This window comes from Entelurus aequoreus, linkage group LG16 (genome assembly GCF_033978785.1).
Source record: "Entelurus aequoreus isolate RoL-2023_Sb linkage group LG16, RoL_Eaeq_v1.1, whole genome shotgun sequence".
NCBI classification, from domain to species: domain Eukaryota; kingdom Metazoa; phylum Chordata; class Actinopteri; order Syngnathiformes; family Syngnathidae; genus Entelurus; species Entelurus aequoreus.
This window is the reverse complement of record NC_084746.1, coordinates 49,151,946-49,171,910: the sequence shown is the minus strand read 5'-3', so window position 1 is coordinate 49,171,910 and position 19,965 is coordinate 49,151,946. Positions and strand designations below refer to the sequence as shown.

The 19,965-nt window shown below is 40.4% G+C and overlaps 2 protein-coding genes across 3 annotated transcripts in view; one reads left to right on the top strand and one right to left on the bottom strand.

Annotated features, from left to right (window-relative positions):
• Positions 1-582: 582 nt before the first annotated feature.
• On the bottom strand, positions 583-10,471 carry pex19 (peroxisomal biogenesis factor 19). Its single transcript, XM_062023595.1, has 8 exons — positions 10,331-10,471; positions 7,705-7,793; positions 7,438-7,603; positions 7,277-7,362; positions 7,034-7,213; positions 5,335-5,493; positions 4,184-4,228; positions 583-1,620 (listed from the first exon to the last, which is right to left on the bottom strand). The coding sequence occupies exons 1-8, from the start codon at positions 10,392-10,394 to the stop codon at positions 1,534-1,536; spliced, it is 876 nt and encodes a 291-aa protein (XP_061879579.1). The 5' UTR covers positions 10,395-10,471; the 3' UTR covers positions 583-1,533.
• A 4,028-nt stretch (positions 10,472-14,499) lies between these two features.
• The window catches only part of myadmb (myeloid associated differentiation marker b), a 24,666-nt gene continuing 19,200 nt past the window's right edge, over positions 14,500-19,965 (top strand). The window contains exon 1 of one of the 2 annotated variants that reach the window (XM_062023192.1): positions 14,500-14,629. The gene's annotated coding sequence lies outside the window, so the exon portion shown is untranslated. Of the gene's footprint in view, positions 14,714-19,965 lie in introns of both variants that reach the window. The other variant, XM_062023193.1, reaches the window with a different exon arrangement.

The window sequence follows — 19,965 nt, the reverse complement described above, 5'->3', positions numbered from 1 at the left end:
TACTTTACAAAAGAGAAGTGTAGGATACTTCTCTTGTTGCCTTATTTGTATTTGACCACTACTGTTTTCTGTTTATTTGTTACTGACTGTGGCAGGACACCTCTGCCTCTGTTTCACTTTATGTTGCTGGTAAATAATATGGTTGTAGTAGTAGGCTAAAGTTAAATTATTTAGTATGCACAAATTAAAGGGGCAGAGCTTTAAGAGGCATTTTAGCTATTATATTTTATAAGATATATTTTTTGTAAGAACCACAATTAATAAATATATTTCAGTGAATAACTTATGGTTCAAATCTGTATATAAATATGTACATAAAGTGTTGTAATTATATTGTAAAATGGATGGATGGATGGACGTTTAAAACAAAACTGTTATTAATTAGTAAGTATACATTTTTTGAGCCTTTTTAGAGACAATCATATCATTGTAGTAAATTATGCAAATTACTCGATGTCATGGTGACCACGCCCATCGCCACGCCCCCACCGCCACAGGTATCTTGGCAGTTTATGGGAAACACTGAAAACCATAATCAAAAATATTTACTACAACTACTGAAATCCACAGACTGAGTCAATCTTCATCATCATTAATTTATTTAGTATATTTACAAAATTAGGCAAAAAAAACAACCAACCTTAACAGTTTTTTACGAAACAAATCCCTGGGGTTTGACCCTTATAGAGTTGAATGGATTGCCTGATGGAAGCGCACACTGCCTCATAGTTTAGTTACTCTGTGCATTCAGGCTCAATCTCTCTAGTCATACAGGTCAACAACCTTTAACTGGCAACTGACTAGTTCAATCCCCAAAATTGTTGAGGCCTTTACTAATGTAACTTTTATAAGTGGCAAACTCACGCAGAGGGGAGAGGTTTCGCGTAGTATGGTCTAGTACGATGGGGATGAAAACCTCATGGACCACCTGCTGAAAGCCAACGTCAATATTCACGATAAAAACACATGGCGGCTCGGGGACAACACTTTCGTACAGTAAACCTACACTAGATGAAAACTAAAAGGCGTTCAGGAATCATCTCCAACACTCCAAATGAGGGGAACATTACAGTGAGGTAATCAATTAATGGAAGAATTACCAACAATTGTGTAACATGAACAAAGTAATTGGATAACTTGCTGTAAGTCCTCTACACAGACAAGTGCTTAAGGACGATTACACTACTAGCACAACAATGACCTTGATAGTTTTCACAAACACAACGGGTCGACCTGACTTTGCAGTATTTTAAAATAGCGCTAGAGGGGCAATGCTTAGTACACGCAGTTGGAGGGGATGCAATTAAAAAAGGCATATATGTTAAAATGTCTCTCATAAGAGGCTTTAAACAGACCAGAGAGCGTGTGCCTGTTGGATTCTAGCAGCTTCCTTTCATTTCGGATGAGAGTGTAAACGTGGACTGCATCACTGCCACGCTCCCACCAGATGTTCTTTCCTTCATCATCACCCCCGCCATCACCACTCACAATTGGTGGCGTCGCTGTCCGTGCTCAAGTTGAGCCGCTGCCTCGTCACATGACGGAGCACTGCTCGGCCGCGCCGCCGCCAAGGCCTCCTGGAAGGTTGAGGGACTCCATGTCGAAGTTTAAGCCAGGAGGCTGCGAGGGAAGGGGAATGATGTCATACGTGAATGAAAAATATGATGTATAATGGAGCCCCGCAATGGTGTGATGATGGAAAGAGTTTGGGTTCCCCAGGGCTCAATCCTTGCCCCAATCTTATTTGCGCTTTACCTTCTCCCCCTTGGTTCTATTTTTAGGAAGTACGATATTGCATTTCATTTTTATGCCGATGATTGCCAGATTTATTTTCCCATGGCACAAAATAACACGGTTCAACGTCTTATTGACTGCCTGCACGACATCAAAGCCTGGCTTTCAGCTAACTTCCTGAGCCTAAATGAAGACAAAACAGAAGTTATGTTGTTCGGTCCAAGTCGCTCCCCCTCCCCCAACGCTGACCTCGGCACTCTGACCCCGTATCTCAGCGACTGTGTCACAAACCTGGGGGTAAAGTTCCACTCAGATTTTAAATTCGAAAAACAAATCAGCAGCGTCGTACAAAAAAGCTTTTATCAATTACGCCAAATAGTGAAAGTGAAACCGCTTCTATCAGGACATGATCTCGAGAAATTAATCCATGCCTTTATCTTGACTCGTTTAGACTACTGCAATGCCCTGTATGTAGGCATTAGCCAGGCCTCCCTCACCCGCCTGCAGCTCGTGCAGAACTCTGCTGCTCGTCTGCTAACACAGACCCGCAGACGTGAGCACATCACCCCTATATTAGCGTCCCTTCACTGGCTCCCTGTGCGTTACAGAATCAATTTTAAACTCCTTTTATTTGTTTTTAAATGTCTAAACAACCTCGCGCCAACATATCTCTCCGACCTCCTTCAGCCTTACTGCCCCACCCGATCCCTAAGATCAGCCGATCAGCTGCTACTGACGGTCCCGGACACAAGGCTGAAGCTTAGAGGTGACAGAGCTTTCGCCGCTGCTGCTCCCAAGCTATGGAACGACCTACCTCTTCCTGTTTTTAAATCTCTCTTAAAAACATACTTTTATTCCATGGCTTTTAACACTGTGTGATACCCATCCTGCAATGGCGCCCCATAATACACCTGCTGTGAACCTGTTTTTATGTTTTTATATTTTATTTATTTATTTTTTTATCGTGTTCTGTTTGTGTTGTGTTGTGTTTGCTCGGTTCTCGTATTATTTTTAACCTGCCCATTGTACAGCACTTTGGCTACCCCTGTGGTAAATTTTAAATGTGCTTATAAATAAAGTTGATTTGATTTGAAAGTTCAATCTCCACACAATTTTATTTGAATTTTGGATCATATTTTGCTTAAAAGGTCCCTCGCCACACTACGCTTCAGATATCGGGGGCTTCATTACATCACATTTTTTAAAGCATGTTGTACATACCGTATTTTTCGGACTATAAGTCGCAGTTTTTTTTCATAGTTTGGCCGGGGGTGCGACTTATACTCAGGAGCGACTTATGTGTGAAATTATTAACACATTACCGTAAAATATCAAATAATATTATTTAGCTCATTCACGTAAGAGACTAGACGTATACAATTTCATGGGATTTAGCGATTAGGAGTGACAGATTGTTTGGTAAACGTATAGCATGTTCTATATGTTAGAGTTATTTGAATGACTCTTACCATAATATGTTACGTTAACATACCAGGCACCTTCTCAGTTGGTTATTTATGCCTCATATAACGTACACTTATTCAGCCTGTTCACTATTTAGAACTATACAGAACCCCTTGCAGCACTAACTCTTACGGGACGATGGTAACACCCGAATAAGTTTTTCAACTTGTCAAGTCGGGGTCCACGTTAATCAATTCATGGTAAAGTTACATTACAAAATTAGGCATAATAATGTGTTAATTCCACGACTCTATATATCGGTATCGGTTGATATCGGAATTGGTAATTAAGAGTTGGACAATATCGGAATATCGGCAAAAAAAGCCATTATCGGACATCTCTACTTTGAATAATTACTTAATGTGTCATTAATTAATCACAATTTGAAATAAGTACATAAAAGGTGCTGCTAATTCATTTACTGTAAAATCACTTTTAATAATTAATTTTGTATTTCATTCATGAATTATTTTACATTTTAATTAAACATGAATTTGAAAGATGTATGATTTTAAGGATTTTTTTAAATTAATGACACATTTAAATAAATATTTAAAGATGTATTTATTTACTTTTGTCCCATTTGGCTGTCCAAAGATGTCATGCTACTGTGAAGCAAGCTCTAAAAGCGGAGCCGGGTGTGCGAGGGATACACAAAACATGAACTGGACTCCCCCAAAAGAGTTGGCGGACTGAAAAAGTAAATGTTCTGTATTTATTCAACTTTTTAAAACATCATTATAAAGCTACTGATTGAATGAGTAGTGTTTTCCACATATTTAAAGTGTTTTGAAAGTTTGCCCCTGTTGGCCACCGTACAGCAGATACTGTATGTAATAAACCTGTTAGATATTCATACTACAGAATGTTACGGCGTGCCATGGGGTTTTTCTCATGTAAAATATGTGCACGGGCTCAATAAAGTTGGGGAAACACCAACATTAGATGAATGGATTACTAGAACGTTCCATGTGTAGAAACTTACCGCGTCTCCTGCTAGTTCTTTGGGTGGTTGGCCAAGGTCTTGCAGCTGTGAGCAAAACCAATGTGGTATTAGTGCAGACACCAATGTAATGAAACAGTTGGAAATATGTGATGCATTACATTCAGGGTTTCCCACACATTCATTTATTTGTGGCGGCCTGCCACGAAAGAATTACGTCCGCCACAAATTTAAAAAAAATAAATAAATAAATACTTTTTTTTTTTTTTTTTTTTGTCCTCCCCATCTTCTCAGGCAAATCATATAGTTGATGTAGATGCCCATATCGGCTGTTCAGATTTACTTTACAAAAGAGAAGTGTAGGATACTTCTCTTGTTGCCTTATTTGTATTTGACTTTATTAAATGTATTTATATTAGAAACACAACATGTGTATATAACAAAGGGTGCAAAGTCTGCAGGCAGTAGGAAACACATGGTTAAGTGTAGGGAGTAAAACTGATGGCAGTCTGAAGTTCAAGATTTTTGGAGCTCTTTGTTCAGTGGATCAGATGTTTGATGAAGCTCTGTGTCTATCTACCTCCACTACTGTTTTCTGTTTATTTGTTACTGACTGTGGCAGGACACCTCTGCCTCTGTTTCACTTTATGTTGCTGGTAAATAATATGGTTGTAGTAGTAGGCTAAAGTTTAATTATTTAGTATGCACTAATTAAAGGGGCAGAGCTTTGAGACATTTTAGCTTTTATATTTTATAAGACATATTTTTTGTAAGAACCACAATTAATAAATATATTTCAGTGAATAACTTATTGTTCAAATCTGTATATAAATATGTACATAAAGTGTTGTAATTATACTGTAAAATGGATGGATGGACGTTTAAAACAAAACTGTTATTATTAATTAGTAAGTATACATTTTTTGAGCCTTTTTAGAGAAAAGCAAATCATTGTAGTAAATTATGCAAATTACTTGATGATGTCATGGTGACCACGCCCATAGCCACGCCCCCACCGCCACAGGTATCTTGGCAGTTTATGGGAAACACTGACATTGTATCGTATGCATGTTCGAAATAAACTGAAACTGAATTGTACTGAACACTATGTTGGCTTTTTAAAGTTTTTCATTGTCAAGTGATGGCGGTTTACCAACTCAAAGGTGAGCCAAACGTAGATGGCGCACTCTCACCTTCTGCATGAGGTCCATGATGCTTTCAAATGCACTTTCCTTGTCTTCCTCCTTCTCAAATTGCAGGCAGATTTCCCCCATGACCTTGGCTTGCTGCTCATAGCGCTGAAAGTCCTCCGGGGTTAGACTGGCCTTGTTGGCCTCCAACCACTCTGGATACTGACAAGAGCAAAGTTCATTATTATTATTATTTGTTTAATCTTATTTATTTAGAAACTTTATTTGCCGCATTCTGTTTTTAAGTACAACCCGTTCAGGTAGACCAGGGGTCGGCAACCCAAAATGTTGAAAGAGCCATATTGGACCAAAAACACAAAAAAATACATCTGTCTGGAGCTGCCAAAAAACAAAAGCCTTATATAAGTGTTATAATGAAGGCAACACATGATGTACGTGTCTATATTAGCTGTATTAGCCTACTATCAAAGGCTGACACAAATTGTCATTGACATTAATGTTGTATTTAAATTTTTATTCTCCGCATTTTTGCAACATGGGAAATCATTAGTAAAATGGAGGCTTCTCACAGGATGAGCAAATCCTGGAAATTACTGGCTTATAATGACCAAAGGTAGAGATGTGTGTGTCCAAGTTAAAGGAAACGACAGGCTGTCTTCCTCCAATGGATTTATTACAATCTTTGCAAGCTGGGCAACGTTTGCTGTGGTCTGGAACAACATGGCACACAAACAACTATGAGAAATGCAGCCAATGCATACAGATAATGTATGACAAATATAAATTAAATACACAGAGGACATAAGTAAAGGAAATCAAATGAGCTCAAATATACCTACAATTGATGCATAATGATGCAATATGTACAGCTAGCATAAATAGCATGTTAGCATCGATTAGCTTGCAGTCATGCGGTGACCAAATATGCCTGATTAGCACTCCAACAAGTCAATAACATCAACAAAGCCCACCTTTGTGCATTCACGCACAACATACGACGTTTGGTGGACAAAATGACACAAAGAAGGAGTGGCATAAAACACGTCTTTCTGTGGCAGCGTCGGAGAATGTTGTACATGCAAACAAACTACGATGAGTTCAAGGATCGCTGAAATTAGTAGGCCAAAACGGTGCTTGCCAAATACTCTCATCAGTGAAGCATAAACAGTGGGATTTCTAACAATTAGGAAGGTTTGTGTCATGTTTGTTCTCCAATAGAGAATATATTATAACAAAAAATATATTATTTTCTTCATCTTTTTCCATTTTCATACATCTCTGAAAAAGGTCCAGGAAGCCACAATATACACCCCCACCGCACCCACCTCAACCCCACCCCCCTCAACCTCCTCATGCTCTCTCAGGGAGAGCATGTCCCAAATTCCAAGCTGCTGTTTTGAGGCATGTTAAAAAAAATTAATGCACTTTGTGACTTCAATAATAAATATGGCAGTGCCATGTTGGCATTTTTTTCCCATAACTTGAGTTGATTTATTTTGGAAAACCTTGTTACATTGTTTAATGCATCCAGCGGGGCATCACAACAAAATTAGGCATAATAATGTGTTCATTCCACGACTGTATACATCGGTATCGGTAATTAAGAGTTGAACAATATCGGAATATCGGATATCGGCAAAAAAGCCATTATCGGACATCTCTAGCCTGCAGTGTACAAATAGTCTAGAATGCCGGAAGCTGGAATCGATCCAGGAACCCTCCAATCGAAACGGATACCAACCTTAGCAGTAATCTCCTTTAAGGACGGGTAAAGCACGTCCTTGGATAGAAGATTCTGCATGATGGACTGCATGATTGGAAGGATGTTGCCGTCGTCGCCGCTTCCGCCGGCTTCAGCATTCTCGTCCAAGCCCAGGCCTCCAAGAGCTTTGACAAGATCGTCTCCGGCGAGTCCCGAATTCTGCAGACAAACAAGCATGCGAGTGACTTTTGTTGGGCGAAATCCCCGACCGGTGGTTTCCACCTGCAGGTTGTCTGCGTTCTTGGCGAGGCCGTGGAGAGTCTCCTTGAGGCATGAGGTGAACTCTTGTTGGGAGGCGGTGTCGGTGCCTGCGTAGAATAGACGCACCATTACAAACACAGCAAAGCAACACAATTTTAGAAAAGCCAGTAAACTAAACCCACCAACTTTGCCGGCCGCTTCTGAGAGTTTTTGAAAGTGCTGGAGCAGGTCGGGCTCCTCCTGGGCCAGCTCAGTCATGGCTTTCTCCCATTCCTGCTGGGCTTGGGCAGCCATGTCGCCCTTGAAGAGCGTCTCGAAGAGCTTGCAGTCCTCAAGCAGCGGCGGCGGCTAGGCGGGAAGACAGAAAAAAAATGCATGCATGAATTTATATTCCTGTCATATTTTTCACCAGGTTTTAGCCCAAATGACTCTGGTCAGCAGACACCAACCTTCTCTGCTCCATGGCTGGAAGAGGAGGAAGGAGCTTTCGATTCAGGAGGCAGAGGTGCAGATGTTTTGTCAAAGTCATCCAGCGCACCTGACAGTTGCAAAAACAACATTTTACCAGCATTAGCTCAACTCCTTATGTTACATTAAGCAGTGCCAAAGAAGACTGGACACACAAACAACAACAAACTAATGTTGGACAATGGGCCACTACAGTTGCGTGATATCAATAAGGATAATATGAATTGGGCTGACGACAAAGCTTTTAATTAGAGATGTCCGATAATATCGGGCTGCCGATAAATGCCTTAAAATGTAATATCGGAAATTATCGGTATCGGTTTCAAAAAGTAAAATGTATGACTTTTTAAAACGCCGCTGTACGGAGTGGTACACGGACGTAGGGAGAAGTACAGAGCGCCATCCATCCATTTTCTACCGCTTGACCCTTTCGGGGTCGCTGGAGCCTATCTCAGCTGCATTCGGGCGGAAGGCGGGGTACACCCTGGACAAGTCGCCACCTCATCGCAGTACAGAGCGCTAATAAACCTTAAAAGGCACTGCCTTTGCGCGCCGGCCCAATCACATAATATCTACGGCTTTTCACACACACAAGTGAATGCAAGGCATACTTGGTCAACAGCCATACAGGTCACACTGAGGGTGTCCGTATAAACAACTTTAACACTGTTAGAAATATACGCCACACTGTGAACCCACACCAAACAAGAATGACAAACACATTTCGGGAGAACATCCGCACCGTAACACAACATAAACACAACAGAACAAATACCCAGAACCCCTTGCAGCACTAACTCTTCCGGAACGGAAATATACATTTTATTTATATTTTACCACCGCCATCCTGTGTTTTGGACCGATTATAACTGATCGAAAATCGAATCATCTTGAAAATATATCAGTACCAAATTTTTTCAACTATTTCAAATCTTTAAGAGCCTTTAGAAACCGTTCTCTAAAACGTATATTGTATTTACATACCAAGTACATACCTAATGCAGTGTTTTTCAACCACCGTGCCACGGCACACTAGTGTACCGTGAGATATTGTTTGGTGTGCCGTGGGACTTTATTTAATTTCACTAATTGGTTTAAAAATATTTTATGCAAACCAGTACTTATAATCCGCAAATAATGTGCCGTTGTTGAGTGTCTGTACTGTCCAGAGCTCGGCATATCAGTAGGTGGCAGCAGGTAGCTAATTGCTTTGTAGATGTCGGGAACACGGTTTGTCGTGATCACAATCTGCGGGAGGCAGCGTGCAGGTAAAAAAAGGTATCTAATGCTTAAACCAAAAATAAACAAAAGGCGAGTGCCGCTAAGAAAAGGCATTGAAATTGAAGGCTATGCACAACAAAACTAAAACTGAACTGGACGACAGCAAAGACTTACAGCGTGTTGAGCAGACGCATACTTGCCAACCCTCCCGATTTTCCCGGGAGACTCCCGAATTTCAGTGCCCCTCCCGAAAATCTCCCGAATTCCACCCGGACATCAATATTGGGGGCGTGCCTTAAAGGCACTGCCCGTAGCGTCCTCTACAACCTGTCGTCACGTCCGCTTTTCCTCCATACAAACAGCGTGACGGCGCAGTCACATAATATAGGCGGCTTTTACACACACACACACACAAGTGAGTGCAAGGCATACTTGGTCAACAGCCATACAGGTCACACTGAGGGTTGCCGTATAAACCACTTTAACACAGTTACAAATATGCGCCACACTGTGAACCCACACCAAACAAGAATGACAAACACATTTCGGGAGAACATCCGCACCGTAACACAACATAACAAATACCCAGAACCCCTTGCAGCACTAACTCTTCCGGGACGCTACAATATACACCCCCGCTACCACCAAACCCCGCCCCCCCCCCCCCCCCCCCAACTGCCGAATTCGGAGGTCTCAAGGTTGGCAAGTATGAGCAGACGGCGTCCACAAAGTACATTCGTACATGACAATCAACACCAAAATAGGAGCGCAAGACAAGAACTAAACCACTACACACAGGAAAACACCCAAAAACTCCAAATAAGTCACATCGTGATGCGACAGGTCGTGACAGTACACCTACTTTGAGACAAGAGCTATAGTGGTGCATGCTTGGTTATGGTTTGAATTCATATCCAACAATTGTGACAACGACTTTTTACTGTCAATATCGGCTGCTGAGTTTCATTGTTGGTTTTCTGCTGGTGGTTTGCCTCGGGATTTTGTTTCAATCAATCACTGATTGATTGTTTTCTGCTGGTCGTGTGCCTCGGGATTTTTTCAGGTTGAAAAACACAATTTTAATAACAATTTTAGGCAAAATCGCCCTACATTACACTTCGGATCACAACTTGCTACACGTCGGACTATTTTCGCATTATTTTAATGGCAAAACTATCATATTGTTCCTGTGTGACAACAACTGCTGAATAAGAAGTAATAATAAGTGGAATGCTTTAAATGGAAAGTTACTTTGACAGGAGCCGAGCCGACGGGAGTACAAACCAGCCTGACAACCAACTATTGGTTGCTTTCTACAGACGACAAGCGACCACACGGACTTCTTGTGACGGAGGTTGATTTAAAACGTGTAAATTATAACCGTACTGTCCAGTAATTCGTCCAGTTCGGCGTCGTGCCCGCTGGGTGCTTCTCCTGCTGCGGACGCCATGACGGACTCTCCTCCAACCGAACCTGCTCTGGGTGTCGCTCAAAAATGACGTACAAAAGGAGACGTGTCGTGACGTCATCACGGCAGTCATTTCCTTTCTAGCAGCAAAACAGCGGCCTCTGGTGGTAGTTTAGGATTTTTTTTCCTGCTTCATTCAAAACAAGTTTACTGTGTCCTTTATTTTGTTGTCTAAGTTAAACTCAAAATTACTTAACTACTTTTGGCTGAATTTGATCTATCATGCTATACTTTTTAATTATTCCAATAGACTGTGAGTGATAAACAGAATAGGACATAATGGGAAAATTGAATTTAAAAACAATGTGGTCAATTTGGAGAGAATGTGCTCGACAGACTATTCTTCTTCGCCTCAGTCTCCCCCTTTGTTCGAAACAGTTTAGGAAAACAGTCCGCTATCGGACCAGGATTGTTGCTAGGCAACGCTGACAAACAATCACAGTGAGTCAGGATGTAGCAACGAGTGACATGAGGTTTTCACAACTGTGTCGGAGGACAAAATAAAGATGACGACATTTTCAACAGAAAACTCCTCCAGTTTATTCAAAAGTCAAATACTTAAGCAACAGTATTAGCGGAAATGTTCATTCAGCGCTGACAGGAAACAACTGTTATGGTTAATCCTAGTTTTACTTTCATATAATTTACTATTCAAATTTATCAAAAAAATAATTGGTAGCAAATCATAAGTAAAGACGCAGAACTGACTGATCATCAATGTAAAAAATTGGTATTAAACTTTGTTTTCTCTCTTTTTTTTTTTTTTTTTTTTTTTACAGAAAAACTGAATAGTTACGCAAATGCAGACAGTGATTTGGTTTAGAGACAAGTTCCTAATTACTGGGTGTATTTTTTAATACTTAACTTTGCCATGCACAGTCTTGGGAATGATTCACTGTATGCTATTTGAACATAATGTGAGTAAATGCAAAGGCTTAGAATAATTCTAAGGCAAAGGCAAAAAATTTTTAAAAAAAAATTAAATAAATATAAATATATATATATATATATATATATATATATATATATATATATACATATACACACACACACGTTAGGTCAGGAAAAACACATATGTATATATATATATATATATATATATATATATATATATATATATATATATATATATATATATATATATATATATATATATATATATGTATATATATATATATATATATATATATATATATATATATATATATATATATATATATATATATATATATATATATATATATATATATATATATATATACATATATATATATATATATATATATATATATATATATATATATATACAGTCATGGTCAAAAGTTGACATACACTTGTAAAGAACATAATGTCATGGCTGTTTTGAGTTTCCAATAATTTCTACAACTCTTATTTTTTGTGTTAGAGTGATTGGAGCACATACTTGTTGGTCATCTGACATGACATGGACAAAGATAAAACCTTCTGGAGGAAAGTTCTGTGTTCAGATGAAACAAAAATTGAGCTGTTTGGCCACACTACCCAGCAATATATTTGGAGGAGAAAAGGTGAGGCCTTTAATCCCATGAATACAATTCCTACCGTCAAGCATGGTGGTGGTAGTATTATGCTCTGGGCCTGTTTTGCTGCCAATGGAACTGGTGCTTTACAGAGAGTAAATGGGACAATGAAAAAGGAGGATTACCTCCAAATTCTTCAGGACAACCTAAAATCATCAGCCCGGAGGTTGGGTCTTGGGCACAGTTGGGTGTTCCAACAGGACAATGACCCCAAACACACGCCAAAAGTGGTAAAGGAATGGCTAAATCAGGCTAGAATGAAGGTTTTAGAACGGCCTTCCCAAAGTCCTGACTTAAACATGTGGACAATGCTGAAGAAACAAGTCCATGTCAGAAAACCAACAAATTTAGCTGAACTGCACCAAGTTTGTCAAGAGGAGTGGTCAAAAATGCAAGCAGAAGCTTGTGGATGGCTACCAAAAGCGCCTTATTGTAGTGAAACTTGCCAAGGGACATGTAACCAAATATTTACATTGCTGTATGTATACTTTTCACCCAGCAGATTTGCTCACATTTTCAGTAGACACATAATAAATTCATAAAAGAACCAAACTTCATGAATGTTTTTTAGTGACCAACAAGTATGTGCTCCAATCACTCCATCACAAAAAATAATAAGAGTTGTAGAAATGATTGGAAACTCAAGACAGCCATGACATTATGTTCTTTACAAGTGTATGTAAACTTTTGACCACAACTATATATACTGTATATATATTGCAATATAGATTTAAGGCCAAATCATCCTAAAAACTTAAAAATTATCTGTTTAAGATACACTTTTTGAAGACAAAAAATTGGACTAATTATGAGTTAACTACAGACAAAATGTGATTCATCGCAAATAAATATTTTAATCATTATGCAGCCCTAATATGTATAAGTTCAGACTTTAGCGGCACCATGTGGTATTGCTAAAACAACACATTTAAAGGCCTACTGAAATGAATTTTTTACATTTAAACGGGGATAGCAGATCCATTCTATGTGTCATATGTGATCATTTCGCGATAATGCCATATTTTTGCTGAAAGGATTTAGTAGAGAACATCGACGATAAAGTTCGCAACTTTTGGTCGCTGATAAAAAAAGCCTTGCCTGTACCGGAAGTAGCGTGACGTCGCAGGTTGAAAGGCTCCTCACATTTCCCCATTGTTTACACCAGCAGCGAGAGCGATTTGGACCGAGAAAGCGACGATTACCCCATTAATTTGAGCCAGGATGAAAGATTCGTGGATGAGGATTGTGAGAGTGAAGGACTAGAGTGCAGTGCAGGACGCATCTTTTTTCGCTCTGACTGTAACTTAGGTACAAGCTGGCTCATTGGATTCCACACTCTCTCCTTTTTCTATTGTGGATCACGGATTTGTATTTTAAACCACCTCGGATACTATATCCTCTTGAAAATGAGAGTCGAGAACGCGAAATGGACATTCACAGTGACTTTTATCTCCACGACAATACATCGGCGAAGCACTTTAGCTACGGAGCTAACGTGATAGCATCGGGCTTAACTGCAGATAGAAACAAAAGAAATAAACCCCTGACTGGAAGGATAGACAGAAAATCAACAATACTATTAAACCATGGACATGTAACTACACGGTTAATGCTTTCCAGCCTGGCGAAGCTTAACAATGCTGTTGCTAACGACGCCATTGAAGCTAACTTAGCAACGGGACCTCACAGAGCTATGCTAAAAACATTAGCTATCCACCTACGCCAGCCAGCCCTCATCTGCTCATCAACACCCGTGCTCACCTGCGTTCCAGCGATCGACGGAGCGACGAAGGACTTCACCCGATCATAGATGCGGTCGGCGGCTAGCGTCGGATAGCGCGTCTGCTATCCAAGCCAAAGTCCTCCTGGTTGTGTTGCTGCAGCCAGCCGCTAATACACCGATCCCACCTATGGCTTTCTTCTTTGCAGTCTTCATTGTTCATTAAACAAATTGCAAAAGATTCACCAACACAGATGTCCAGAATACTGTGGAATTTTGCGATGAAAACAGAGCTTTTTGTATTGGATACAATGGTGTCCGAATACTTCCGTTTCAACGATTGAGGTCACGCGCATACGTCATCATACATAGACGTTTTCAACCGGAAGTTTAGCGGGAAATTTAAAATGTCACTTTATAAGTTAACCCGGCCGTATTGGCATGTGTTGCAATGTTAACATTTCATCATTGATATATAAACTATCAGACTGCGTGGTCGGTAGTAGTGGCTTTCAGTAGGCCTTTAAATAATCAGATTTGTACTTTTTTAAATTTTGTTTTAGTGGCCTGGGAGTGTGCATGTGTTGTCATGGATTTAAAAGCAAAATAAGTGCAGAGGAGAGGAAACAAGTAAGTGCACTTGAGAGTGGATGAAAAGTTGTAAATGTGGTGGAGTCGGGCACCGCACATTGTGTGTGTTTTAACAGTCTCCTGGGCGACCACAGAGCAGAAGAGGGAGGATGTTGAGGAGGAGTAGAAGGCGGGGCCGTGCATGTACAGATGTGAATAACGGTGCAGACATTTGATGCCTAATTTGGTGGTCTGGGAGGGGAGGAGTGTTTTGGTGAGGAAGTCAAGTGGGAGTGCTGCTCTTCGCTCTGTGAGACTCTTCACCGCTGGATGTTTGCGTGAGACTCTGCAGCAGCCCAGCACACGAGGTAAAGAACTTGTTGCATCTTGTCTGACGGAGCACTAGCTTTTTTAGCACGACTCCTTTTTCATACCAGCGTATTTTCAGCGTGGTAAGTTTGACTTTGACAAGTTGTGGTACTTTAAAAAAAAAAAAAATCTGACAAATTACACTGTCTTTTCGCGTGTGTTTTGTAGTTTTAATATGCAGGGAAGTGTGTGTGTGTCGAAGAAAGTGAATTTAAGCATGTGTGTGTGTGTGTGTGTGTGATGGCTGTAGGGTGCGGCAGGCGGCACACCCACCTCCCAATATTCTCCTAATGAATGAACATCTGCAACACATGGACATTTTACACACACGAATACAACTTTATGTACTTTGTTGCATTGTCACCATGCACAAAGCATAACAAACTAACACTAACTTAAAGCCTTTTTTTTGAGGATATTGACTTTTTTTCCACCACAAACTTTGGAGTTCGCCATCCTCCCCCCCTCCATAAAAAAACAAAAACAAGAAAACGTGCAGACTTAGTTCCAGGGAAGGATCTATTTAGCGTCATGTGGCGGTCTAAGTGCACATTCAGCGTATTCCTCCCTGCATGGAACAACCTTCCAACAAGGCCTGTGTGTATGTTTAAGTGAATTAAGGATGGAATTAGGTTAGCCCTCGTGTTGCCCTGGCGACCAAAGCACATGACCCCGCCTGCCTGTGCAACAGGGTGTCACGTCCTGTTTGTCGTCCTGAGCCCAGAGACCTGCACGTCTCGACTATTTTCAGCCCTTGTCCATTTGGGGAAGTACCCCCCTCTGGGCCCCCACCCCCCCTCCCACTCTCCGTGTCTGTTTGCATGTTTTCCATGTGAAAAGTCACCTTTCCCGCCACCTTTTTTTTTTTTTTTTTCCCCATCCGAGGAAAGGGACGGACATTTCCATGACCACCCTGCCACATATTTGGCGTGGCGAGACGTGACGTGTGATTTGTGGCCTGAAAGATGGGGGGTGGGAGGGAAAGAAAGAAAGGAGAAGTGAAAAGAAGTTGGCCAAAGTGACAAAAAAAAAAAAAAAAAAAAAAGTGGTTCGGTGGGAGCCAGACATCTGGAACACATCAGTAAGTTGGAAAATTTTTACATGGAATAATGTGGGAGAGGGGGAGTAGGGCGCTGAAAGGGAAGGGGCCCCCATGGTGACTCACCACTCAGCTATTCACTCCATCACCTCCTTACAACATAAGTGTGTGTGTGTGTCGCTCATGTGGCCCAACTCAGGGCTTCCCCCGGGTTCCTCCCTTCCAGTTCTCTCGCTGCCCACCCTCGACTTCCCCTTACACACCCTTCAGCAGGACCTTGCTCGGGGGGGGGGGGGGGAGTCTCTTCCTGCCCCCTTTTTCACCTCCCAATGCTCCCTTCATCTTTGTGTCTAATGGAGCTAAGGTAAACAAGTTGGGAAGGCTCCCTGGGGGGTAATCTGGGAATGGGGAGTGAAAAGGTGTGTCTGTGCAGCCAAGTGGCCGATGAAGTCTCTGGCAAAGGGAGGACACACGGAAAATATGCCATCAGTTTTGCCATACTCACTGGTTAGAGCAGGGGTGTCCAAACTTTTTCCGCTGAGGGCCGCATTCTGAAAAATCAAAGCAAGCGGGGGCCATTTTGATATTTTTTATTTTAAAAACCAATACAATATATGTATAAAAAAATATACATTTAGGCCTCCACTCAGGCTTGATCCCAGGGACCCCAAAGGGGTTTGGTCAAAAAAATATAAAAAATGTGTCATTATTCAGTATTATTATTTTTATTATTATTCAAGTTTTAAATCTCTAGATCAGGGGTCACCAACCTTTTTGAAACCAAGAGCTACTTCTTGGGTACTGATTAATGCGAAGGGCTACCAGTTTGATACACACTTAAATAAATTGCCAGAAATAGCCAATTTGCTCAATTTACCTTTAACTCTATGTTATGATTAATAATTAATGATATTTACACTTAATTGAACGGTTTAAAAGAGGAGAAAACACGAAAAAAATTACAATTAAATTTTTAAACATAGTTTATCCTCAATTTCGACTCTTTAAAATTCAAAATTCAACCGAAAAAAAGAAGAGAAAAACTAGCTAATTCGAATCTTTTTGAAAAAATTTAAAAACATTTTTTATGGAACATCATTAGTAATTTTTCCTGATTAAGATTAATTTTAGAATTTTGATGACATGTTTTGAATAGGTTAAAATCCAATCTACACTTTGTTAGAATATATAACAAATTGGACCAAGCTATATTTCTAACAAAGACAAATCATTATTTCTTCTAGATTTTCCAGGACAAATTTTTTTAAAAGAAATTCAAAAGACTTTAAAATAAGATTCAAATTTGATTCTACAGATTTTCTAGAATTTTTTTTTTGAATTTTAATCATAATAAGTTTGAAGAAATATTTCACAAATATTCTTCGTCGAAAAAACAGAAGCTAAAATGAAGAATTAAATTAAAATGTATTTATTATTCTTTACAATAAAAAAAAAAAAATTACTTAAACATTGATTTAAATTGTCAAGAAAGAAGAGGAAGGAATTTAAGGGTAAAAAGGTATATGTGTTTAAAAATCCTAAAATCATTTTTAAGGTTGTATTTTTTCTCAAAAATGGTCTTTCTGAAAGTTATAAGAAGCAAAGTAAAAAAATGTATGAATTTATTTAAACAAGTGAAGACCAAGTCTTTAAAATATTTTCTTGGATTTTCAAATTCTATTTGAGTTTTGTCTCTCTTAGAATTAAAAATGTCGGGCAAAGCGAGACCAGCTTGCTAGTAAATAAATACAATTTTAAAAATAGAGGCAGCTCACTGGTAAGTGCTGCTATTTGAGCTATTTTTAGAACAGGCCAGCGGGCTACTCATCTGGTCCTTACGGGCTACCTGGTGCCTGTTTAAGAGTGTCACAACATTGCTGTTTACGGCAGACGAACTGCTTTACGGTAGAGTAAACGTGACTGCTGTTGTTGTGTGTTGTTACCGCGCTGGGAGGACGTCAATGAAACCGCCTAACAATAAACCCACATAAGAAACCAAGAACTCGCCCTCGATCATTCTACAGTTATGACGTCATTGGGCAGGCAAGCTGTTTATATTGTGGGAAAGCGGACGTGAGAACAGGCTGTCTCCACTCAGGTCCGCATTGAGCTGAATACCGGGAGTTTGTCGGGAGAAAATTTCTGCCGGGAGGCGCTGAATACCGGGAGTCTCCTGCTAAAAACGGGAGGGTTGGCAGGTATGGCCGTGGGGCCGTTAAAAAATGACCTGCGGGCCACAAATGCCCCCCGGGCCGCACTTTGGACACCCCCGGGTTAGAGTGTCCGCCCTGAGATCGGTGGGTCGTGAGTTCAAACCCCGGCCGAGTCATACCAAAGACTATAAAAATGGGACTCAGCATCAAGGACTGGAATCGGGGGTTAAATCACCAAAATGATTCCTGCTGCCCTCACCTCCCAGGGGGTGGGACACAGGGATGGGTCAAATGCAGAGGGCAATTTCACCACACCTAGTGTGTGTGTGTGTGTGAGACTATCAGTGGTATTTTAACTTTAATACTCACTTCATACAAACCTGTCGCCGAATTACCAAAGCCAATCGTCGGTTAGAATGCAAGTATACTGATCCAGACCCCGCTTCCGTTTCGAACCTGGGTGAACCAGAAAATCACTCAAGGGCATGGACCTCCGCCAATAGTACATTTTTAAAAAAAAAAGAACATTCTGAATCCAGACAGTAATCTGAATCAGCCCAAAAATGTTAGCACTTTTTCCTTATCTCATTTCTGACATTTCCAGAAAGTTTCATCAAAATGAGCTAACTATAGCGGGGGGAAAAAGTATCACTGATAGTCACACACACTAGGTGTGGTGAAATTACCCTCTGCATTTGACCCATCCCCTTGTTCCACACCCTGGGAGGTGAGGGGAGCAGTGAGCAGCAGCGGTGGCCGCGCTCAGAAATCATTTTGGTGATTTAACCCCCAATTCCAACCCTTGATGCTGAGTGCCAAGCAGGGAGGTAATGGGTCCCATTTTTATAGTCTTTGGTATGACTCGGTTTGAACTCACAACCTACCCATCTCAGGGCGGACACTCTAACCACAAGGCCACTGAGGAGGCTTGGAAGTGAAGAAACGGAGTGAACAATTTTATCAGTTTCCGCTTTGTCTCTGCGGATGGTGGCGGGGATGCTAGCATACACACACACAAACACACACAGATGTTGATCTCCGTAACGTAAACATTCGGTAACATAAAGTAACATAGGGTAACGTATTAGAAATGAGCCGGATCAACCCATAATTTCAATCAGATGTTCCTTATCTAAATTCTTGAAAGTTTCATGAAAATATGCCCATAATGTTTTAAGTCAGTTATTGTGGTGCGTGCACTACTAGTGGTACATGGGCTCCGCCTAGTGGTATGCCAAGAACTCACTTAATTAAATATTGAAATACAGTGTTACTGTTCAAACTGGATGTAATGTTACAGTGGCTAAAAATATTAAATATACTTGTTAAATAAAACCTCAGCCTTGTTTTTAATCAATATTTAGGCCTACTAGGCTAATGTATTTTAATGTTGGCCATTATGGTGGTACTTGGAGAGCCAAGTTTTTTCTGAGGTGTATTTGGTGAATTGATCAGACTAGATCTGACCAATCTTATTCTAAGACTAGATCTGACCAATCTGAGTTTATGAGCAAGAACTGATGAAGCCTCCTTGGATGAGTGACGAAACGTTTTCTAAGACAAACCAAACAGTCCAGTTGCGACCGATTGAATGCCCTGAGATTACAAAGACCTGGATGAATGACAATGTCCATAGACTTGTTAAAATAAGTTTGAGAACCTCTGTTTTAAGTTACGATGCTAACTAACTAACCAACTAACTAACTAACTAACAGTGATGGACAAGCTACTAGGAAAATGTAGTAAGCTAAACTACAAGTTACTCTTGATTAAATGTAGCTATGCTACAGGGTAAGCTATCCCTGGGGAATTGTAGCAAGCTACACGGCAAAAGTAGCTTGCTACATCAAAGCTACATTTAACGGCATTTTTATCTATGGGCTCACATGTATAATATTCATGTTAATGTAACTGAGAGTGTACCAATGGACCCAATAAAAGTCCATTACTTTTACTACTTTTTTTTAGTTGTCAGCTTGAAGCGTCCCTCTGTCTCTGACTCCCTCGCCGTCATGTGACGTGAGTGCGCGATTGTTATGATTTTGCTTACTAGTTTCGATGACTCGCCTCATCCTGCCTCTGATAGGCCAGTACGTAATGTTTTGCCCTAACCTTAGCCAATGGTAAATCATCACACAAACAC